Below are 25,650 nucleotides of genomic sequence, written 5' to 3'. Positions count from 1 at the left end.
TAGTAGTGGCCTCTTCCTAATTTTGCAGAGGAAAAAAATGAATAGAATGCTCTACGTTTTAAACCTTTCTCTTTTTTTAAAACTTGGCTCATATTATTCTTTAATAATCCAAAAAGATGATAAGGCTGCAAATAAGTATTAGAAAAATATTCAACTTAAGATAGGTTTTTCTTTGGCAGGCACACTCAAAGTTTTATGTGTGTATAATTTTATTTTGCATATGTAAGTCTGGTTTTTTGTTTGATTTTTAGGGATGGGGGGGGGCAAGTTCCTTCATACAGTAGAGTCAAATGCCAGAATTTCATTGTTTTCCACAGAGAACTTTGTGACTTCGTGACTTCTAAGTTGAGATGAGTGCTAGAACCCATTGTAAATTGTTACAACATAATTGAAAATAAAGTCACAAAATTGAAAGATTGATAAAAAGTGCTTTGTTTTCCAGTATATGTTACTCTCTATGAGTGTAGTAACAAGTTCATTAATTGTTTAAAGTACATATTATTGGAGAAAGACTCAAAAGAAACATTCATGTTTGTTGATTAGATTTAATTACTTTTCTGCTCTGATTTATAAACACTTAAATCATGTTTGTTTGTTTGTTTAAGCTTTGATGGCTTAATTTTTTATTGGTTCCTTTTAGTTTTACATGAAAATAGAATTCATTTTTACATTATATAAATGGAATGTATTATATAAATGGAATGTATTTTATTCTGACCCCAGTACCTCTCCTTTCCCTTCTCTTTTCCTGCTCCCTGCTCTATTGATTTTTCTGCCATTTACCTATATTTTTTAAAATTAATTTCTTATAGATATACATGATGGTGAGGTTCGCCATAGTATATTCATATATGTACATGGGAAAATTATGTCAGAAAAGTCTTTCCTTTTCCCATCCCCCTCCTTTCCTTTCATTCCCCTTTGTCTAATCTTAAAACATATTTCAAACAGCAGATTTCATTGTCTATTAGTTTAACAAAGTATGTATTAAAAACAGAGTTCTCTGTGCACTTTATTTACCAATACTATCACTTTGGAAATATACCTTGTTTGCTATTTCTGCAGACTGTCACAGATTTACTATGGAGACACAAAAGAGTTTATACCTCATTAAATTTTCTTACTATGTTTAACATTTCAGAAACAGTGACAGTATGCTTGATGCTTTTTTCTAATGCCTCTCTAGTCAAACATTTTAACTAGGAATAGGGTTGGGAGGAACACAGTAGGATTCTGTTTTACACATTTTGATCTCTAAGCTGAAGTAAAGATTTATTGAAGGTTTAGTTATGTAACTGATGATAGAAGACTTGGGAATAGCTAAAATCTCTCTGATTCTGGATATGACAAAATACCCACAGAGGTAATAATCCTATTAAACACTAAAAAAATTTTTTTTAAGGAAGAAAAAGAACAATAAGGAGATAAAACCAAGAAACAGTGATGTAGAAACCATGAAGGAAAGAGGTTTTATTGTTTCCATTTTGTTCTGTTCTGTAGTTTTGGGGGAAAACAAGTGCTTTATCACTGAGCCATACTTGTGGCCCCTGAGAGTTTTTAATATGGCAAAAATATATTAATATCTCCTTCTTTAAAATGTCACCAGGGAGAATGAACTGGAATTTCAAATCTATTTTGTCTGAAAGTGAGGTCAAAGCAAAGAGTTGAGAACTGTTCAGATGGAATAATTTAAAGCTACCTCATTTGGAAACCTTCAAATAGCTCAGGATGTGGTAGAACATTGGCGATTTAGGACCTTGGGAAAATGGCAGGTTGAAAATTAGTGAATGGGAGAAATCCATAGCACATAGAACGGTTAACATTCTGCTTTACCTTTGTTTGTTTGTTTAAAAAATTCTTTCTTTTTTGAAATTTATTTTCCTTATTAGGTTTTTTAACAAAAACTATATTAAACTCAAATAAGTTGCCTTAAAATGTTTAATTTATGTGAAAGAGAGGAGCAAAATAACTGGATAAGAGAAAAATCAGTAGCGTTTAAGTGGAAAGTAAAGCCTTTAAGTCGAAATGCATTTATTTGCATTAATGAAAGAAATTAAAAGTTCTTGGTTGGAAAAGTTAAATATAGTTTATCTTTGAGGTTACACTTAATATATCATTTTAACCATGTGTGGTGGCACATGCCTGTAATACCAGCAGTTCAGGAGGCTGAGGCAGGAGGATCTCGAGTTCAAAGCCAGCCTCAGCAAAAGCAAGGCACTAAGCAACTCAGTGAAACATAGTGAAAAAGGAACACTTTCACACTGTTGGTGGGATTGTAAATTAGTACAACCACAAGGGAAATCAGTATGGAGGCCTGTCAAAATGCTAGGCATGACAATCCCTAAAAAACAAATGCCAAATGTCTTTTTTGATATAAGGACAGCACTAAGAACAGAGCAGAGAGGAAGAGCATGAGAAAAAGATTAACATTAAACAGGGACAAGAGGTGGGAGGGAGAGGGAGAGAGGAGGGAAATTGCATGGAAATGGAAGGAGACCCTCATTGTTATACAAAATTACATATAAGAGGATGTGAGGGGAAAGGGAAAAAAATTAAAAAACAAGGGAGAGAAATGAATTACAGTAGATGGGGTAGAGAGAGAAGGGGGGGATAGTAGAGGATAGGAAAGGTAGCAGAACACAACAGACACTAGTATGGCAATATGTAAAAACGTGGATGTGTAACGGATGTGATTCTGCAATCTGCATACGGGTAAAAATGGGAGTTCATAACCCACTTGAATCAAATGTATGAAATATGATATGTCAAGAGCTTTGTAATGTTTTGAACAACCAATAAAAAAAATAGAAAAAAAAATACTAGGCATGAAACCACCATATGACCCAGTTATACCATTTCTTGGCATTTATCCAAAAGAATTACAGTCATCATATCCTAGTGATACATGCACTTCCGTGTTTATAGCAGCCCAATTCAAGTACCAAACTATGGAACCAGCGTGGGTATCCATCAGTGGATGAATAGATAAAGAAAATTTGGAATATATATACGCACACTATGGAGTTTTATTCTGCCATTAAGATAAATGACATTTTGTGATGTGCAGGAAAATGGATGAAACTTGGGACCATTGTGTAAATAAGCCAACTCAGAAGGTCAAGGGTCATATATTTCTGTCATATGCAGAAACTATAGAAGAAAAAGGAAAGGTGGGTGGGGAAATCTCATAAAAGTCAAAGGGAGATCAGTAGAGGGAAAGGGACTAGGGGGTGAGAGGAGGGGAGCAAGGGAGAAAATTCTTGGGAATATTGTTATATTGTATGAATGTGTGAATATGTTACAACAAACCCCATCATTATGTACAACTATAATGCACTAATTTAAAAAAATGCAGAAAGAAAAAATTACTGTATAGACTTCTATTAAGTCCATTTTGATTTATAACATCTTTTAGATCCAAAAGTGTCTTTGCTGATTTTATATCTAGACAACCTATCTAGATATATTGAAATCACAGTATTACTGTATTGACATTTATCTGAGCCTTTATGTGAAGTAATATTTGTTTTATGTAATTAGTTGCACTGACATGGGGTGTAAATATTTATTGTCATTATTTCTTTTTAATGGATTTTTCCCTTATCGGTATATAGTGATCTCTTTGTCTCTTCCGATTAATTTTGGCTTGGAGTCTGTTTTGTCAGATATAAGAGTAGCTACTGTTGCTTGCTTTTGGGGTTCCCTTTACATGAAATGTAATTTTCCGTCCTTTGATTTTTCAGCCTGAGTATGTCTATGCTTGTTAGGTATTTCTGTTGCAGGCAATATTCACTTGGGTCTTGTTTTTTTAATTCAATTGGTCAGTCTATATGTATTTTAATTGGAAAGTTGACATCATTTACATTCATTGTTATTATAGAGAGGTATATGTTTCTTATTTCCTGACATTTTGATTTGTTTTAGTGTTTAATTCAATTCTAATTATCATTTGATTAGATTAGCTACTCTTTAATGAGATTTATTCTTTTTTTAATTTGTTCTAACTAGTTACACATGACAATAGAATGCATTTTGACACACTGTACATAAACGGATTATAACTTCTCATTCTTTTGTTGTGCATAATGTAGAATCACACTGGTCATGTAATCATATATGTACATGGGATAATAATGTCTGATTCATTTTACTATCCTTCCTACCCACATACCCCTTCCTCTCCCTTCACCCAGTTATCCTCCCTCTTCCTTCACTGTATAGTCCAAAGTATCTCATTGTCATCCCCCCCACTCCACCCTCACTTATTGTAAGCTAACATCCATGTATCAGAGAAAACATTTGGCCTTTGGTTTGGGGGGATTGGCTTATTTCACTTAGCATGATATTCTCTGGCTTTATCCATTTACCTGCAAATCCATAATTTTATTCTTCTTTAAGGCTGAGTAATATTTCATTGTGTATATGTACCACATTTTGATTATCCATTTATTGTTGAAGGGCACCTAGGTTGGTTCCATAATCAATAAATGAGATGGATTTAAACTAAAAAGCTTCTCAGCAAGGATTGTTTGTTTAATCAATAACATGAAGAGAGAGCCTACAGAATGGAGAAAATCTTTACCACATGTACCTCAGATAGAACATTAATCTCCTGAATGTATAAAAACTCAGAAATCTTACTGAGCAGATTCTTCACAGATGAAGAAATACAATCAATCAACAAATATATGAAAAAATGTTTAACATCTCTAGCAATTAGAGAAATTTAAATCAAAACTACTCTAAGATTTTATCTCACTCCAGTCAAAATGGTAGTTATCAAGAATACAAGCAACAATAAATGTTGGCAAGGATACGGGGAAAAGTTGCACTCATACATTGCTGATGGGACTGTAAATTGGTGCAACCTTTATGGAAAAGCGGTAAGAAGATTGCTCAGAAAACTTGAAATGGAACCATCACTGACCCAATTATCCTACTCCTCAGTTTATACCCAAAGACTTAAAATCACCATAAAAATACAGAGGTTTATTCTTCAGAAATTTTTATGTTCCTTTGTTTATAGTATCTGTCAAAGTACTTTCTGCAATGCTGGCTTAGTGGTCATGAATTCTTTGACTTTATGCTTGAATTGGAACAGTTTTGCTTCTTTTATTCTGAAGGATAGCTTTGATGGACTAAGCAGTCTTAGTTGGTACAGATTTTCTTCAGTGCTTTAAACACATTATTCTAAATTTTTAAATATTCTTATACATCCGATATCATGCTGATTGGCTTACCTATAAATGTAACCTGACTTTCTTGGGGCTTTAAAATTTTTATCCTTATTCTGTATGTTTAGTATTTTAATTATAATGTGTTGTGGAGAGATTCTTTTTTGGCCCTGTCCATTTGAAGTTCTGGATATGTCCTATGTGCTTAATCCCAAGATTTGGAACATTTTCTGTTACTTCACTGAATATGTTATCAGTGTCATTGGCCAGTATGTCTACTTTCTCAGTGTCAATGGATCTTAAGTTTGGTTTTTTTATGTTGTCCCAGAGTTCTTGTATATTCTATATAGTTGATTTAATACTTTCTGAATATTCAAGGCTAACCACCTTCTCTTCAAGCTGTGAGAGTCTGTCTTCTATTTGGCATAATCTATTGGAGACATTTTTCAACTGAAATATATTAATTTGATTTATGGAGTCATTTCCAAGATTTCTGTTTGGTTCTTTTTATAGTCTTCAGTCTTTATTGAAATGCCCTTTCTTGTCTTGTATTTTCTCCCTTAGTTCATTTCTTGCATCATCTTTTAATTCATTAATCATTTGAATAATCAACTTTTTGAATTCTTTGGGATTTTATAGGCGAATTCAATTTAGGGGAGTTATGAACTTTTTGAGGCATCTTCTTGATCTTTTTTGTCATGTTTCCTACAATACTATATTTGCACATCATTGTAATGGGTTCCTCCTTTTTATATGAGGGTCTTTTAGTATGCAGTTTTCTCTTTATAATAATCCCTGGGCTAGGGCAGGGGTATATTTTAGCCTCAACACAGCCAGTCACCATAATCAAAAGTGCTGAGTTCAACCACTAGTTCCACTTTGATAGGACAGAGTAACTGCCATTAAAAGTGGTAGTTTAAGGGCTAGGGATTGATTGCTCAGTAGGTAGAGTGCTTGCCCCGCATGCACAAGGTCCTGGGTTCAATCCCCAACACTGCAAAAAAAAAAAAAAAAAAAAAAAGTTGGTAGTTTAAGAATATACCATATCTGGTCATGGTGGTGCATGCCGGTAATCCCCACAACTCAGGAGGCTGAGACAGGAGGCTTTGAAGTTTGTAGCCAGCCTGGGCAACTTATTAAGACACTGTCTCAAAATTTAAAAAAAAAGAAAAAGAAAAAAATTAGAAAAGGCTTAAGAGCTAGGGGTGTAGCTTAATGATAGAGTATCCCTGGGTTCTATCTTCAGTACCCCACCCCCCCACACACACACAAAAAAAAATATACTACAGAAGTTATTACTAATGGCCTCTGTAACTTAACCAATGAGAAATGTAGGTGAGAAATAATATATAATACTCTCAGAAGGTTAAGCATTAATGATAGTATGCTAAATTAATTGTAAGAAGAATAAAAACAAAGAAAAGGAAAAGGTGGGGGAGATAAGGAAGACAGAATATAAAATTGAAGTAAGAAGGATGAAGGAGAGGGGAAAGGAATGGAGATGAGAAAAAAGAAATTAGGTTACCTGAGAAAGTTTCCATTTGATTGACAAGATATAATTAATTGTATATAAATTGTATATACATAAATTAGATATAATATAAAGCAAAAAATGAAGGAAGACACTGTTATGTTACACAGAGCAACTAGTACAACTACAAGTCATAAAAAATGTTTTGTATTCTTGCTGAGGTTTTCTAAATAGAGACATTTCTTTCCAGAGTTTTAGAATCTCCTAGTTATGAGGATGTTTGTGTGACACAAATATCATGCTATTTGTTTTCAACTCTGACCCAAACTGGCCAAACTTGTTAGGGGATTCTGTCCCCTTCTTGCCTGACAGCAAGTTCTGTGGGAGTGTTACCTATTTCAGAGCAGAATTCACCCCAAATATGGCTGTGTTATTGTGACTTGGAAATAGAGTGTAACTCTAGCAGGGCTGCTCATCAGTCCTCTCACCCATGCAGTGTGGACTGATTCAGACGGTCCTATATCCCCATTCCAAGAGCCTTAGTCTGTGTGCTGGGAAAAGGTGTGGGAAGTGTCCAGGATGCACCAGTCTATTCTCCAGACCCTTCTGGACTTGAGGAGATGACAATCTACAGTAGAATTTTGTGGTGTCACCACTTTCCACCCAACCTTGATCCTTCCCAGTTCCACACCAGCAATTTCAAATGAAAGAGCCCTTCCCTATTCTTTTTCTACAGACTTGCAAACTGGCAGTACTGTTCCTCTTGCCATCCAGAGCTTCTCCTAAGGATGTTACAGTTTCTATCCTGTGCTCAGATTGACTCCTGGCTTGGGTACCTATATTGATCCAGAGAAAAGTAAAAACTAAGCATCTGTTGGTTCTTGGGTACTCAAAAAGAAAGTATAGTAAGAACAAGACAGAAACAGAATTTTTAAAAGGAGAAAAATGAAAAACAAAGGTAAACTGCAGGAATTTCTGATGTCCTGTTTGGGAAGTCCAAAGAAAGAATCTAACCCTGTCAACAGTTCCCTGCTTTCTCTAAAATCTGCTGGAAAGCACTGAGACTCTCCCAGGCTGGCCCACTTCAGTATCTGAAGAAATTTTCTGCACAGGTTGCAAATCTGTTAGTTAATGACACCTGTTTTTCTTCAATCGGCAGGGGAGATTTTTTTCAGTTTGTTTGAGGAGGGTTTCCTCCTTCTTCCATTGAGCCACCGTGCACCCAACACTGGTGCAGTTTATTCTTTTTATTAATTCTCTTTCTATTCTAGAAATCCCTATTTGTGGTTTTCACCTTGTGGGTAGTTCTTTCAGTTGTCTGCCTTACTGTGTCAGCATGCCACTGCATGGATACCGTATGGTGGGTTCCACCAGTCTGCCATCAAATCTTCTCTTCTTTTTTTTTTTTTTTTTTTTGGTATTTCCATGTCTTCTCTTTATTCATTTTGTAGGTAGTTGGTGATGTGTTGAAATGATATGCAGTGTAGTGAACTCAGTAATCTTACAACAACCTTGATCAAATGGATTTTTTTTTTTTTTTTTTTTTTTGGTGTTGGGTATTGTATCTAGGGCCTTGCAAATGCTAGGTAAGTGCTCTACCACTGAACTATATTCTCTAGCATCAAAGACAGAGGAAATGTAGGAAAAAAGATGGAAGAAAAATAACAACTAACCCATTTCTCATTCATTAGGAAATCCTGCAACCATGAATAAGAGCCAGATGATAATAATAAGAAACCTTTGAACATTAAAAAGTATAACAGCATAAATTTTAAAAATTAAAAAGAAGGTTGGAAAATAGTCAAGAAACTTTCCCCAAAAAGTTAATGAATTGATGAAAGGAGAGAGAAGATAAGCAAATTATAGCACTAAAGCAGAAGGTCGGTCCATCACTGAACTAACAGTGTGAAAAGAAAGTAGAGAAGAAATTAGCAAAGAAATAAGAAAAATTTCTAGAATTAAAGGATGTGAGTTTCCATATGGAAAGTATATACCAAGTTCCCAGCATAATATATGTATAAAGGGATTGGAATGCAGTGGATTTTTTTAAAGTCACATCATGAGATTGTAAAACATCAAGAATAAAAGGAGGGCTAGGGTTGTAGCTCAGTGGCAGATTGCTTGCCTAGCATGTGTGAAGCACTGGGTTTGATCCTCCACACCATATAAAAATAAATGAATATTATAAAATATTTTTTAAAAATAGAATAGAAAGGAAGAAACTAAAAATTCCAAGAGGAGAAAAAAAAAAAAAAACAGCTCACAATTAAAAGAAAAAGAATCAATCTAGAATTCTGTGCCTTTAAAAAAAAGGGAAACAGTAGGTTTAAGCTATGAATGGGGACAAGTGCCTTTAATCCTATATATCCAGGAGACTGAGGCAGGAGGACTGTGAGTTTGAAGACAGCCATGGTCAGCTTTTTCCTAACTGAGACCAAAAAAACTGATTAGTGCAGCATACAGAGGAAAAGTTGGTTTTGACTGACAGTTTCAGGAATTTAGTCTATAGTCAGACAACTCGATAGCTCTGATTAAGAAGTAGAGCAGAACATCAGGGCAGAAGAGCATGATGGAGGAAAGCAGCTCAGGACATGGCAACCAGGAAGCAGAGAGAGAGAGCTCTGATCACAGGGACAAAATTAAATCCCCAAAACCATACCCCCAGTGACCCTTCTTCTCTAGCCATACCCCACATTCCTACAATTACTTACTATCCAAGTTAATTCATATCCATACTAGGTTACAACTCACCTCCAAATATTCTGTTTTTAAAATATATTTTTAGATGCTGATGGACCTTTATTTTAGTCATTTATTAATACGCGGTGCTGAGGATCAAACCCAGTGTCTTACACATGCTAGGCAAGTGCTTTACCACTGAGCCACAATCCCAGCCCTCCAAATATTCTTGCATTACCTCACATGAGCTTTTACCTCATATCTAAATCATAACATTCTACCCCTGTACCCAAAAGCTGATGTCCATTTCATAATTCAAAGTACATTTAATTCATCTCTAAGTGTTCCTGTAGTGTTAAAGTGCCACAACCTGCATGGTCATTAATTCAGAAACCAGCAAGGGGATATGGGGGATTAAAAAAGACAAACAGACACAGAGAGAAAGATGGGACACTGTCCTCTGATAGATGTACTAGCTCAGCACATTTATTATATAGGTTTTATCATCAAAAGGGTTTTCTGTGAGGAAGTTTCTTCAAAGCAGGCAGGCTAAAGGACAAAGTACTAGGCAGCCAACTAAATTTAATTATCTTTTGGGGCTCATAATTCTTTACCCCTGGCAGCTGGTGTCTGAACTCAGGGTCAAGACTGATAGTCCTGTGCCTTGCTATGTCACCATAGCAACTGGGCAGTCTTGATCTGCACCTTTGCACAGGAAGTTCCCAGTACAGTTGTAGGCTCCTGCTGCAAGACAGAAATCCTGAGCAAAGTCACTGCTCCCCACATTAAAAGTTCCAGCATTACTCAGAACTCACAAGTTCAAAATCTCTTCTGAGACTCAAGGCAAAGTCTTTGCTCTTTTGATCCTGTAAAGATCAAAAGCAGGGACTGGGGTTGTGGCTCAGTGGTACAGAGCTTGCCTAGCTCATGTGAGGCACTGGGTTTGATCCTTAGCACCACAAAAAATAAATAAAATATAAAGGTATCATGCTCACCTACAAATAAAAAAAAATTAAAAAAAAAAACATCAAAAGCAAGGGGCTAGAGTCATAGCTCAGTGGTGGAGCACTTACCTAGCATGTATGAGGCACTGGGTTGGATCCTCAGCACCACATAAAAAGTAAATAAATGAAGGTATTGTGTCCGTCTACAATTTTAAAAATATTTAAAAGATAAAAAGCAAGGTACATATATACAATGGCATAGAATAAACATTTTCATTCCAAAAGGGAGAGATAAAGGCATAGAAGGAAGGGATGAGACCAAGTAAGCTTAAAACCCAGCTGGGCAAGCAAATTCTGTAGCTCCACATCCAGCATCCGGAGCACATGGCATTGTGATGTTCTCTCCAAAGGTCTTATATAGCTTCGCTCTTGAGTCCTTGCTACTTGAGCCTCCTTGGCCTCTCGGGGTTTGTCTCTGCTTGATTCCCACACCTTTCCTTGTCAGATTCCACATTACTTGCATTATTTAATCTCAGGAGTCTCCACTACAGCTTCAGCTTCCTTCTCACATCTTCATGCATCACCCTTTCAGAGGCAGCACAATGGAACTTTGATCTGCTGCAGTTTGCCTGGCCTCCCAGAGCTTCCTTTGAAAGCCTCCATGACTCTCTAATTCCAATATCCTGCATTTCTGCAAAACCAGCACCACGTGATTGACACCAAGGTCTGCCACTATTTAGAGCAGTAACCAATCCTCCTAAGACCCAGCTGCAGCTGAGTGTCTTGGCAGCTAAGCATGGTGAAACACCTTCGTAGCAACCCCCGTGCAAGCAGAGTGCCCCTAGTCTCTTTTCAAAGAAATCATTATTGATACCCTTGAATTCGATGGGTGTGTTCTTGCCAAACCTGAGATGGACTTAAGCCATCTTTCCTTTTGTTTCTGGGCAAAGGACTTGTCATTTCTGTAGTGACTATAAACTCTTTAACAATCACACTTTCGTTAGCCCTTGTATTACTCACACTTTTCTTGCCAAACTTCAAGTTTTTTTCTGCTCCTGGTTATCACAGTAAACTTGGCCAAAAACCACCAGCAATGTCGGTGCCACTGCCAGAATGTTGCCTTGAAATTTCCTCTGCCATATAATTAGCTCATCTCCTTTAAATTTAGCCTCACAAAATGTCTCAGAACACAAACAAAATGTAGAAACTTATTTGTCAGAACATAACATCAATAGTGTCTAGTCCGATTTTCAAGAGTCCTGAAACCTTAGAACCCAATTTTTACTGTCCATAGTCCTATGGGTATTCTGGTCTTTCAAGCTCTCATCTGAATTGTCCATTGAGCTCCACTTACAGCCTTCTAAAACTTTTCCAGTTGCTTCTCTAAACTTTTTAAAATTCCTCTCCCTGCAAACCGACTTAAAGGCTTCTGAATCATGTGGTCAGGTTAGTCAGCAATGTGGCCTTACTCCCAGTACCAGTTTGTTTTAGTCAGCTTTTTTGTGGCCAAAAGACCTGATGAGCAATGTAGAGGAGGGAAAGTTTATTTGGCTTACAGTTTCAGATGTTCAGTCTCCAGCTGGCCAATTCCATTGCTTTGGGCCCAAAGTGAGGCAGAACAGCAGAATGGCAGATGAAGGAAAGTAGCTCAGGACATGGCAACCAGGATGCAGAGAGAAAGAGAGAGCGTGCGTGAGTTCTGCTCACCAGGGACAAAATATAAACTGTGTAGGTTTAACCTCAGTGATCTGTTTCCTATAGGTATACCCTGCCTGCCTACAGATACCATCCAGTTAATCAATATCAGTGAACTAAATCCACTGATTAGGTTATAGCTCTCATGGTCTATAATGATTTCACCTCTGAATGTTTTTGCCTTGCCTCATACATGAGCCTTTGTGTAACACCTCATATTTAAACCACACTAGGCAATAATGAGTCTCTATCTTTTAAAAAATTAATGGTTCTGAAAATATAATACTCAAATATATACAAGCCCTCAAGATGTTTGCCTCCTACATATAGTTTTTGAGAAGTAACTAGAGAATATAACCCACCAAAACAAGAAAAAGATGGGGACTGGAAGACATGAGAGTCTGAAACCAGAGCTCCATGGTGGCCTAAGGAGCCAGTGATTCACACTGGAGCACAATGCCCGAGGTATCTAAGAGTGTTATCTGTGGTATTGATAGTTACCTGGTGTGTTTGACCCTTATTGAGAGGTATACTACAAATCTGTACTACAGTTAGAAGAAATGAGTTACAGATAATACATAGAGAACCAAGCAATTGGGAAAATAGAATTGCTTAAAGTAATAATGACACAGAATCCTAAGGCTATTGGGGAAAAACAGGAAGTTACAGAAGGAAAGAAATCGTGGTGTCATACGTATGAATAATATCTGAAGTCATAAGATGGAGTTAGCCAAAATTTACAATAAAACAGTACCAGAAAAGATGCTTATGTTGTAGGAAATCAGTAGAGAATGTGTGAAACTAAAAGAGCAGTGTAAACATTTTGAAATAAGTCAGAAACACCTGTGAAAGAAGTTGAAAGTAGATACCTGTGGCTAACTGGAAGTCCATAAGAGGAAACTACTGTTTTTCTTTAAAACTTGCATCATATGACTTTTTAAAAACAGTATATGTGTATTGCTTTGGATAAACATTAACTTTCCCTGAAAAATTATAATTTTTTTTTATTTATAACCATATTCTAATGGCTTTTAATATAACCTCTGTTAATATTTTTCAGTTGCCTTGTAGAAGGGGATGCTAAGGAAGAAATACTGCAACCACCAGAACCTCATCCAGTGCCGCCCATCTTGACACCTTCTCCCCCTTCAGCTTTTCCAACAGTCACTACTGTGTGGCAGGACAATGATAGATACCACCCAAAGCCAGTATTGCACGTGGTTTCATCAGAACAGCATTCAACAGACCTCAACAGAAACTATAATAAATCAACAGATCTTCCAGGGAAAAACGAATCAACTATTGAACAAATAGATAAAAAATTGGAGCGAAATTTAAGTTTTGAGATTAAGAAAGTCCCTCTCCAAGAGGGACCAAAAAGTTTCGATGGGAATGCACTCTTGAATAGGGGACATGCAATTAAAATTAAATCTACTTCATCTTGTATAATTGATAAAATGTCTAAGCCACAGGAAGTAAGTTCAGGGGATCTAAAAGTTGATGACATATCTCAGAATTCTTGTGTGGACTGTAGTGCAGCACAGTCAAACAAAGCTCCTGTTACTGCACCAGAAGAATCACAGAAGAATTCAGACACACCTCCAAGGCCAGATCGCTTGCCTCTTGATAAGAAAGGGCATGTAATGTGGTCATTTCATGGACCTGAAAATGCCACACCTGATTCATCTGAAGGCAAATCTTCAGATATGCACTGTCAAACTATGAAAACTGTGAGTTTAACACCAAGCCCTACAGCACAAGTTGAAACCTTTGTGGATCATCAAAATAGTTCACCTCTATTCAGAGCACCCCTTAGCTTTACTAATCCTCTTCACTCTGATGACTCGGATTCAGATGAAAGGAACTCTGATGGTGCTGTGACCAAGAATAAAACTAATATTTCAACAGCAAGTGCCACGGTTTCTGCTGCCACTAGTACTGAAAGCATTTCTACTAGGAAAGTATTGCCAATGTCCATTGCTAGACATGATATGGCAGAAACGATACTTTTGGGTGCTGAAAAAGGTAATAATACAGTATCTAACACTTAAATGTCTTGAGTGGGATATATACCTACCTAGTTAACAAAACTATAATGACTCTTCTTTAAGCGGTCTTAACATTGTTTAAATTTTTTTTTAGTTGTAGATGGACACAATACCTTTATTTTATTTATTTATTTTTATACGGTGCTAAGGATCAAACCAGTGCCTCACATGTGCTAGGCAAGTTCTCTACCATTGAACCACAACCCCAGCCCAAGTGGTCTTAAGATAATGCGTGTATTCAGTTTCTAAGACATATTATTGGTTTTTGATCTGCTATTAAAAACCATGGATGCTTTCTTAAACAGACCATAAAGATGAAAGCAGATGTATAAACATGAAAGCTGTTTACTGATATATTGATCAGTGAACCTTGATGGTGACACACACAGACTGATTTTTTTATTTGTTCTTTTTAGTTATATATAACAGTAGAATGTATTTTGACATATTATATATACATGGAGTATAACTTCCTATTTTTGTGGTTGTACATGATGTAGAGTCATGTATTCATATATGCACATAGGAAAGTTCTGTCTTAATTCATTCTACTGTCTTTCCCATTTCCATCCTCCCTCCTTCCCCCATATCTACCCTGTCCAATCCGACAAACACCCACCCCTCCACCCCCCAACACACACACACACACACACGCGCGCCTCTTTTGAGTCTGTATCCGCATTTCAGAGAGAATATTTAGCCTTTGGTTCTTTGGGATTGGCTTATTTCACTTAGCATGATAGTCTGCAGTTCATCCATTTACCAGCAAATGCCATAATTTCATTTCTTTTTTGTTGCTGAATAATATTCCATTGTGTATCTGTACCACATTTTCTTATATCCACTCATCTATTGAAGGGCATTGCAGACTGATACAATGTGAAGGCAAAATAAGTACTGTGGGGCTAGGGATATAGCTCAGTGGTAGAACACTTGCCTATTGTGTGTCTTAATTCATTCTACTGTCTTTCCCATTTCCATCCTCCCTCCTTCCCCCATAAAGATGAAAGCAGATGTATAAACATGAAAGCTATTTACTGATATATTGATCAGTGAACCTTTTTTTTAGGGAAAATAGAATTGCTTAAAGTAATAATGATACAGTACTGTAAAGAATGGCTTTGTTTATGCAAGGACCTAGGCTCAATTCCTAGCACCCACTTCTCCCCCCAAAAAAGTACTATGAACTTGAAAGATAACTTTCTATTTCTGACCAATTATAAAACCATCCAGGCTGTGGCACTTTTCTCCAATCATATATACTGTATTTTGTGTCTTGAACGTATCTGGTAGACTACATGAGATTCTAATCTAATTTTATAAGTTACAGAATTTGGATTTTTTTTCTCTTTGTTTTGGGGTACTGAGAGGTAAAACCCAGGCTCACTCTACCACTGAGCCACATACCCAGCCTTTTTTATTGTTATTTTGAGACATGGTCTGGCTAAATTGCTGAGGTGATCTTGAACTTCATGAATCCCGTGCATCAGTCTCACAAGTTATAAGCATGCACCACCATGCCTAGCCCAAATTCTATTGTTTTTTATTCTTCTCTGATGTATTTAATTAAAGAATCTTCTGAAGATATGATGTATTTAATTGAAGAATCTTCTGAAGAAAATGATTATCATTTTATCAGTTTTCCATAATTTTAAGTTGTATTACCATTTATTCTTCCTCAACTTCAAAATCAGAAATATAACTATATTTATATACTCTGTTTTTATACATATACGCTTATAACTGTTAACGTTTAACTATGCAAGAAAATATATAACAAGCAATTATGTATACATGGAGTATAAATTTGGGGCTTTTTTTCCAGGAAATTTTCCTTTCCTTTCTCTTTTTTCCCCTTTCCTCTTCCCTCCCTTCTTTTTAAACTATTCATTGGAAATAGAATTTGGTGAGGACAGGAAGGATGCATGATATGATATTCTCTTTAAAAGTTATTGTCAGGTCCGGGGCCGGGCTCTGTGGTGCACACCTGTAATTCCAGTGGTTTGGGAGGCTGAGGCAGGAGGATCTCCAATTCAAAGCCAGCCTCAGCAAAAGCGAGGTATTAAGCAACTCAGTGAGATCCTGTCTCTAAATAAAATGCAAAATAGGGCTGGGGATGTGGCTCAATGGTCAAGTGTCCCTGAGTTCAATTCCCAGCACTCAAAAAAAAAAGAAGAAAAAAAAAGTTATTATCAGGTGACCAGTCTTGTGATGATACAGAAAGAGTTCCTTTAAAGTAACAAATATTGTACAGGATTAAGTGAAAACACCGTGCTATATGCTAATTCATATTTGGGTTTTTTTTTTTTTTTTTAATTTGTGTTTCAAGACAAAGGTAGTTGTAAATTTGATTTCTCATTTCTTTTCACCTTACCCACCTTTCTATTGATTTGATATTAACTGAAAATTTTCCTGTATAAATATTCATTGCTGCAACCTAAGTACAATTAGTCTTCTTTTTAATCGTTGGTGATTGTTTACTTTATATATTATATCATTGATTTGATATAAGAATTAGGGAGTTTTGTCTTAGAATTTGTTAGTTAGCTAAATAATGTTGTATTGACACCTAAAATAGCCTTTATTGCTTGGCAAAAATTCCTGGCCGTGAATTTTCTTTTTTTGGTCTGGGGATTGAACCTAGGGCCTCATGCATATTAAGCATACTACATGAATTCTGATTTTAGTCTTGTCTCAAGCCTTCTGGAAGATTTCTCAGATTTACCCATAGTATGCTCCATGCAGGCAAAAACCTATGTAAAATGTGCAGGCTCTAATTGTATAAACTTTTTTTTAATAACTTCTTTTTTTTAAAACGGTAGTCATGTAACATGAACATATGAAAGCTAATATAGAGATCCAGGGAGAGACAGCTAGTCAAAGCTGGGCATGGTAGCATACGCCTATAATCCCAGTGGCTTGGGAGACTGAGACAGGAGGATCTTGAGTTAAAGCCAGCCTCAGTGAAAGCAAGGTACTAAACAACTCAGTGAGACCCTGTCTCTAAGTAAATACAAAATAGGGCTGGGGGTGTGGCTCAGGGGTCAAGTGTCCCTGAGTTCAATCCCCAGTACCCCCCACCAAAAAAAAAAAAAAAAAGAAAAGAAACATCCAGTCAAGAAGCAAGGGCCACAGTTAGAAAATAAATTCTCTTTTTTTTTTCCCCTTTATTTCTTTTTTGCAGTACTGGGAATTGCATTATACATTGTTCTACCACTGACCTACATTCCCAGCCCAGAAAATAAATTGTTAAAAGTAAAGATTGTTATAAATGAGGGGATACAAAATTTTTAAGATACAAATAGAATTACCTTTCCTGCTTTGTTCACTTAATTTATGAGATGGTATCACAATGCCAAGATTATGTGTTGTTCCTTTCAACAAACATCTCTTAACTTCTAGTTTTTAGTAACAAGAAGGTATCCTGTTTCCACTGCTACTATCAGATAGATAATGTAGATAGTTATTTAGTGGCAAGAGAATTTAGATACTCTAGATAGATACAGAACCCAAGCTGTATTTTCTTGTTTATCCAGCTAAATAAATGTAGGAGGGGCAAAGAGCACTCTTAACCTGCCTCAAGTTGTTGAAAAAGTACTTCATTTTCAGTTTAATGCATAGCTTACAGATATGATAAAAGACAGTATTGTGGGCAGGCTGATTGTTCCTTTTTTGTGTGTGTGTGTGGTGCTGGGGGTTGAACCCATGTCCTTATGCATACCAGGCAAGCACTCTACCAACTGAGCATTCTTCAACTGAGCTATATCCCCAGCCCTGTTTGTTTGTTCATTTTAAAAGAGTCCAGTGGACAAGGCCCAGAGAAAATAATATGGGATTCTTACATTACCTTTTTTTTATCCCATGCTTCCTAGCCTGAAAGTCCTTATGGTTTATACAGAATTGTATGCTCACATTTACTTTCTCTATCACCATTGACAGCTCAAAGATCTAATATACTTATTTATCCTAAGGCATAATAAAGTTAACTTCTGAGACTTACTTAATGCCTTGGATACATCCCCAGTCCTTTTAATTTTTTATTTTGAGACAAGGTCTTGCTATCTATATTCATTACCAAAGCTGTCCTTGAACTTGCAGTTTTCCTACACTAGCCTCCCAAGGGAGTAGCTGGGATTACAGGTATGCATCACTATGCCTGGCTACTTTCATATGAAAGTGAAAAACTTTCATATGACTTTTGTCAGTATTCTCAAATTATAGCCATGTGCAATTAGTGTTCTTATAAATACACTGTTCACAATATCTTAGGCAATAATAAATGGGAATCAAAATTTTAATAGCTATATTTTTTGTATATTAAAATAACTAGCATTTCAAATATTATTTCAGTTATTACTATTTAGAACATGACTGAAGTACATAGTTAAATTTAAAATTAGATTTAATCAGTGAATAGGGCAGATGTATAGTATGGCAAAAATCATGAAAGGAGTTAAGCATTTGAATCCACTTTGGGAAATACTGGCTTAAGGAAATGATTAAAGCTTTATTTTTTGGACTAAAGAAGCATCATCAATAAGCCCCATCAGGCAAGTGACTTCTCTATTGAGTCTTCAGCCTCAGAGGACAAATCTGCTTTATGTCTGTAGTGTAAGAAAAATCTTTGTGCAATAGTGGTAGAGTTAATTCTTCTTAGTAAGCATGACAACTCTTCTTGATAATGAGTTGAGTGATAAAGATTTGTTTTTAGTCTTTTTAAGAATGTTTTTTAAAACAATTTTTTATATTACTGTATACATTTTTATGGGTACATTATAATTATACATCACATGATTCCTTGTGATATATTCAGACATGCATAATACATAATTTGGTCAGTTTTATTCTCCAATATTTCCGCTTTTCTTTTTCTTCTTCCCCTCCTCCTGAGCCCCTGTTCTCTACTGGTCTCCCTTCTGTTTTCATGTGACCCTTTTATATTCCTTCCCACCCTGCTTTTCTAAAGGAACTGATCTTTTAGATACTTGTGACTATAATTTTTAGAATATCAAAACAGCTCTCAGATTTTATTTAGATGACATGTTGTGAATTTTTAATAAATTGACTACATTTTATGTATTTAATTTAGATGGTGATGTTAGTGAAGATTCACCACCGCCCCTACCTGAAAGAACTCCTGAATCTTTTGTATTGGCAAGTGAACATAGTGAGTGTCTCTTCTACTTTTACATTTATTTTATACTATAATAAAAGACTCTGGGAAATGTGGCCAGTTTTAATTTAATAACTGTTATGTTGAATAATTAAATTCAAAAGCTGCTTTGAATTGATATTAGCATGCTTTTAATTCCTCATTTGAAAAGTCCTTTAAAATGGTATTTATAAGAACACTAATTTTTTCACTTTTTAGTGTAGTTAACATTAAGCTTGATTGTGGGTGGGCATCAGTTAAATGGTATTAACCAAGAGACACTTCAGAACACTAGACTATCAGAACTGGGCAAAAGTGATCATATTTCAAAGCATTAATAATGTACTTCTCCCCATTAGTCTTCTAAAAACAGTGCAGGAAAAGCTTGAATATATTTATTGTGTCTCATGTTCAGTGGAGATGCTTACTCTTCTAATGAGTCATATTACCAGCACATTATTCATTTTGACTGATTCTAAAGACATTAAAAACAGTGAAGCCCTGTACCTTTAATTTTTCTAAAGTTTGTCAGATTTCTAAAGTTTGTCAGATTATCTATAGACAATAATAAGCTGATGATTGAATTAATTTAAATTTTAGGGACAGAAACTCAGGAATTGCCTTGATTTAATGAAAAATAAAACTCTTTAATGAGGGCAATAGTTCCTAAAACGTGTAGAATCTTGTTTTGTATGTACTTGGGGATTTCAGGAGTTAATGATGTAATTTGAATAATAAAATTTTATTTTTCTCAGATACACCTATAAGATCAGAATGGAATGAACGTCAAAGTCAGGAATGGTCTGAACAAATAGAATCTAAAGTAAGTCCTTTTGGAATTGGAGCAACTAGAGCTTAATATTTTTACTCACCTATTTCTCTTACAGTTGTTATTATTTTTTGCAGTACTGGGAATTGAACCCAGGACTTCATGCATGCTAGGCAGACGCTCTACCACTGAGCTATATCCCAAGCCTTAAGGTTGTTATAATAACTGTCATCTTTAAACCATTGAATATAATTTATGATTTTTTGATGAGTCTTTTTTATTGTAAGATTTCTGGTATAATATCTATATAAAATGTAGGAGATTGTTTTAATAAAAGCACAACCTTACCTACATAAGATCATCACTTCAGTATTATTTTCTCAAGCTGCTTTTGAAATTTGTAAGTTATATCATATTCCAAATTGTTATGAAGGTATGAACAGGTCTTACTACTTCCAGGTCATGCTACTTTCCTAGATTTTGTTCTCCTCATTATAACACTACTGGTAACCCTTGGTTTTTTTCCTTTCATTTTTGTGGCCATCCTAGGTTTCTCTCACATTCAGGAAATGATCTGTTAGTTAGACATTTTGGCAATAGGAAATGCCACTTTTCATCAATGTTAATTGTAGTATCTCTGAAATAAAAACAAGATGCATTTTAATTGTCATGAAATAATGACAATCCTACAAAAGTGATAATCTTATAAAGATCAGTAAGTTTAATGCAATATGGTAGATGACTGGCAAGTTTCAGCTATGTGTGTATTCCTTTATGCAGTGGCTCTTGCTTTTTCAGTTTTCACTGAGAAACTTTTGCTTGCAATATTAAACAACATGATTTTTAAGCATAATTGAAAACATCATTGTTTTCCTTTGACATTGAAAATCTTTAGACCTTGATATATATATACCCATAACAGACTAAGCCTTCTATTATTTGCACATAAAATGAATGTAATATAATAGCTATTAAATGTCTTCCTTATAGGGCTTGAAAACCTCTGGAAATGGAAAATGTGGTGAGTTATTAGATATTTTTTTCCTTTCTTCAATAGACTTTGTAGATTAATTTCTATAAAAGCATGGTTCATGGTATTTGGTATTTCTATATTTGAAGATATCTAGGGCAACTTTTCTAGAAGCTTTATTTAAGTGGTATAATTCTTCTAAGTTAACTAGAATTATTATTATTAACCAGATATTATGGACCTGGAAAAATTATAGGAACATCTCTTTTCAGTAGTTACACGTTAATATATAGAGTAATTTTTTTTTAAGACATTTGCTGTATTTAGTTTTCTGTTGTTTATAAAAACACTTAATAGTTGGGGCATGTAGCTCAATGGTAGAGCTGTAGAGTCACGTGCTTAGCATATTGAGGTGAAGCCCCAGGTTCAATATCCCATGCACAAACAAACAAAACATTTAGAAGTTAGATGCTGACTTTAATAAATCCCCAAATTTACCTAGATGATGGGATTGGATTCATTAAAAACAGTTCTTTTTAGGTATCTTCCTCTAATGAAATTTACATTTATTTGTAACAACCAATAAAATTATGTAACCCAAACCAGTTGTTACAATGCCAGTTTACAAAATTTTTTACCATACTACTTTTCCTATACTACTAAAGTGGGACAAATTATTATATGTCCGTGACCATGTAAGGGACTTATTAAACAACTTATTCTGTACAAATTCTTCAGTTTACCTGTTGTCTCTGCCCTTATTCTCCAGTCTGTCTCAGGTCTTCTCTTTCATGCTTACACCTTAAATCTTGATCTAATGGGTCTGTTCCATCACATAAACTCATTACTCCCTCTGTCTTTACTGAGGCATCAGATTATAATGAAAAGAGAAGAATCTTTCAAGCCATCCTGACCTGGATTGCAATCCCATTTTTGCCATTGTACATAGTATTTGGCTTTTGACAAGTTACTTAATTTTTCTGAGCCCAAATTTTCTTATTTGTGAAATGGAGATAATTATAGTACCTACCTTAGAAGATTTCTGTGAGCGCTTAATTAAATTAAACAACATATGTAAAACATTAAACACTTGTGCCTAGCACATGATAGGCCCTCAAATGGTAGCATTGCTCTTATTATTACATCGTTATTACATTGTTACTACTGGTGGATCTTTGGATGGTTGGTTTACTTTCTTTAAGTCTGTCAACTCCTTTCTGTTTTCTCTTCTTTCTCTATGCAACCTAGATACCATCCTCATCACTCTAGTCACACTTGGAGTTATCCTCAGTTTTCTTGCCCTAATTCCCATGCTGAGTGCTGCTGGGGAATATCATTAAATTTAAAGATTAAGCCACAATTTAGGGTCATCTACAGTTGGGCCCTCACAGGTATTGCCTGCTGTTCTTATGTGCTCTAGTTGGTACTTTTCTATTTCCAAGTTTTTTACATGTTTACTTCTAAATCATCAGTACTGAACTGGGCATAGTGGTGCACATCTATAATCGCAGCAGCTCAGGAGGCAGAGGGAGGAGGATTGCAAGTTCGAGGCCAGCCTTGGCAAATTATTAGTAAGTTCCTTTCCATCAGTGGTAAAGAACCTCTGAGTTCAGTCCCTAGCATCACAAAAAATAATAATAAAATTATCAATTCCACTAACTCTTAGTTGACCTTTACTTCAAAAGCCAAGACCTTAAGACTAGATCATCTCTTCATCCTAGTATATGGCCCTGCATAGAATATCTCACCACCACTAGTTTTATGTAGGTGTTTTTCTTCTCTGTCCCTTTTGTACTCTGTGTATTATTTCATTATAAAGTTTATCACTTTATCACACTACTATAATAAATATTCATTTCTGTCTTTCACTAGGCCAGGGATTGGCAGTCTGTAGCCCACAGGCCTTATCCTGCTCTTGGATTCATTTTTTTTCATATGCCCTTGAGCTGAACAAGGGCCTTTTAAACTTTTTAAAAATTGTTTTAAAGCAAAACAAACTTACAAAAACAAAATATATGTGATAGAGATCTTAGGAAGAAGTTTGCTGACTAATCATCTTGAGGATAGGAATCATGTATTATTTGAATTAAATTCTAGGTTTCTAGAAAAGTTCTTCAAGGAGGTATAGGGGATTTATAATAAAGGTTGTAAAGGAGTGAATGAATCTTAATAGTTAATTTTTTGTTACCAATTTTAAACGTTGATAATTAAATGAGTAAACTAACTACAATTTAAACAAGTAAGATTTGAAAAGAATTACTACTTTGGAAGACAAATAGTCCATTAATTAACCAAGAACTTCTTTGCCGTTGATTTCTATTTAAAGGCATTTCAGTTGCAATTATTGCCTTAGAACACAAAGCATGTGGTATACCTACTTTAGGGAAATATACAAGATCTAGTTATATGGAATAAAGTGAAAACATAACATAACAAGAATTTCCACATTGCCAGAGTTCTCACTGCAAATTTCTAGGTACCCTCAAGAATAAGTAACATACTAGGCATGATGGCACGTGCCTATAATCCCAGAGGCTTGGGAGGCTGAGATAGGAGGATTGCGAGTTCAAAGCCAGCCTCAGCAAAAAACGAAGCACTAAACAACTCAGTTGAGACCCTGTCTCTAAGTAAAATACAGAATTGGGCTGGGGATATGGCTCAGTAATCGAGTGCCCCTGAGTTCAATCCCTGGTACCCAAAAGAAAAGAGAATAACTAACATGATTTTCTGTGCACACTAAAATTTATGATAACCTAAAGTAAAAGTTGCTCTTTTAACTTATTGCCCACACTAAAACAATTGAAGTGTTTAATGTATGGTGCTACAAAGAATGATGATTGAAGCTTTGTTTTGTATTTTAGATCATCCAGCAGGAGGTATTCACACAGAGACTTGTACAGAATGTCCATCTACTTTCAGTGACAAGAAAGATCAAATAGCAGAAAGTCCAACAGAAGCCACAGATATTGGTAATTTGTTTAATTAATAATTTAAAAACTAAATAGTTAATGCTGTCAAGAGTTAGAAAAGATCATTTTCCAGGATTTCCTTTTGAGTTTTTCAGACTTTTTACTAAGGTTTATTCAGGTTTTGAAAAGATACTTGCCAAGAATGAAATATGCATGGTCAAAGTGTCTTGGAATAATTATGAAGTAAATGAAATACTTAACTTATTCTGTTCCACAACTGAGATTAAAACCCAAAATATTTTAAAAATTTCAATATATAAGCAAATGAATCTTTTATGTTGAAAGTCTAAAGTAGCGTAGATATTTTTCTTACTTTGTGATAGAATCGGTTTTATTTTTTGCTTTGCTTCCCTCCACGTATCTTGCCAAGATGGGGTTATGCTTAGTGGTAGAGCACTTGCTAGCATGTGTGAGGCACTGGGTTCAATCTTCATCACTGCATATAAATAAATAAATAAAAATCCATCAACAACTAATAAAAATATTTTTAAAAAGAAGCAGTTATTTTCAGTTACCCCAAATAAATGTTTATTTGTTTTTTTATTTATAGAGTTTCATTTGGTTTGAATTATGAATTCCCTTCTTGAAATCTGTTTCAGAAAATGAGGATGTCTGTGGATATGGTTTTAGTAATATAAAGGTTTTTCTGGACATTGACCAGTTTTGGTGTTTTGACCCTAGGTTTTGGTAATCGCTGTGGAAAACCCAAAGGACCAAGAGATCCACCTTCAGAATGGACATGATTCAGGGAACTAAAAGACACTTTAAATTTACTGGAAAATCCAAGTGCCACTGAAAGCCAGATTTATAGTATTCCATCTTTAAAATGTGGGACTAACAGCAGTGTAGATTGTTACCATGATATTACTTTGCTGGGACCATCTACCTGCCTTAGGAAAAAGTATTAAATATGGTTTATTTTGTAACTTCAAGTATTATTGCCTTAATGTCTCTTAACCCTGTTACACGCTGCTTGTAGACATGTTAATATAGTAATACTTTTATGATAAATTGAGTTTAAGGACTACTCTTTTGCTGTTTTATCATGTATGCATTATTTTGTATATGTACAGGGCAAGTAGGTATATAATTTGATAAAGTTGCAGTCATAAATATTATTAACAGAAGATGTAAGAAATTTCTGCATGGTCTAAATCTTTGTGTACCTTATTTGTAAATTATTTGCCCTGAAGTTTTAGAAAATAGTTTTTGAATTTTAAAATTGCTGGATTCATGCAGCCAGCATTGCAGGTTATCAGAGATCAAAGATTGTAATAATAATACATTTTGTAAATTGTAAGCAAAAAGTTATTTTTATATTATATACTGTCTAATTGTCATCCTAATTGTTCTTGTTTTCATCTAGTCATGGAGATTCAGTAAGTGCCTTGGAACAATATTGAATTCTCTTAGCTTGTGTGTGTTACTTTAATATTTGAACTCAACTGGGATTAGAAGACTATCAAAATATATGTTATGTTTCAGGATATTTGACCTGCCATTAAAAAACAAAACCAATTTTACAGTGCCTACACAGTGTCTTGGTTTTTCATTCCTAGGAAATTAGACTTACTATCAACCTTCTAGCTGGCTCAGTCTTAACTTTCTAAGTTACAAATATGAATGGGGTTTAATCTCTTAATTAAGGAATGGTAAGCTGTGTGTAATGGTACTCACCTGTGGTCCCAGGTACAAAGAATGTGCCAATTTTGTTTTATTTCATTTTGTTTTGGTAACAGGGATTGAACAGGAGAACTTAACCACTGAGCCACATCCTCA

The 25,650-nt window shown here is 35.2% G+C and overlaps 1 protein-coding gene and 1 non-coding gene across 3 annotated transcripts in view; one reads left to right on the top strand and one right to left on the bottom strand.

Moving 5' to 3' along the window:
- Ptpn12 (protein tyrosine phosphatase non-receptor type 12) overlaps positions 1–25,399 on the top strand; it is a 116,017-nt gene extending 90,618 nt beyond the window's left edge. The window contains exons 13-18 of one of the 2 annotated variants that reach the window (XM_046464125.2): positions 13,024–13,988; positions 19,101–19,178; positions 19,919–19,986; positions 20,923–20,953; positions 23,764–23,871; positions 24,553–25,399. In XM_046464125.2, the coding sequence (XP_046320081.1) occupies positions 13,024–13,988; positions 19,101–19,178; positions 19,919–19,986; positions 20,923–20,953; positions 23,764–23,871; positions 24,553–24,614 (1,312 nt within the window). In that variant the 3' untranslated portion in view covers positions 24,615–25,399. The remainder of the gene's footprint in view (positions 1–13,023; positions 13,989–19,100; positions 19,179–19,918; positions 19,987–20,922; positions 20,954–23,763; positions 23,872–24,552) is intronic. The other variant, XM_046464126.2, reaches the window with a different exon arrangement.
- Trnaa-agc (transfer RNA alanine (anticodon AGC)) lies at positions 20,064–20,135 on the bottom strand. The gene has a single exon. It is a non-coding gene; the product is annotated as a tRNA-Ala (tRNA).
- Positions 25,400–25,650: the final 251 nt, after the last annotated feature.

This window comes from Marmota monax, unplaced genomic scaffold (assembly GCF_021218885.2).
Source record: "Marmota monax isolate L192 unplaced genomic scaffold, Marmota_monax_Labrador192_F-V1.1 WCK01_AAM20220418_F8-fsc00065, whole genome shotgun sequence".
Classification (NCBI taxonomy): Eukaryota; Metazoa; Chordata; class Mammalia; order Rodentia; family Sciuridae; genus Marmota; species Marmota monax.
Note: the sequence above shows the minus strand (reverse complement) of the source record. Positions and strands in the feature narration are given on the sequence as shown.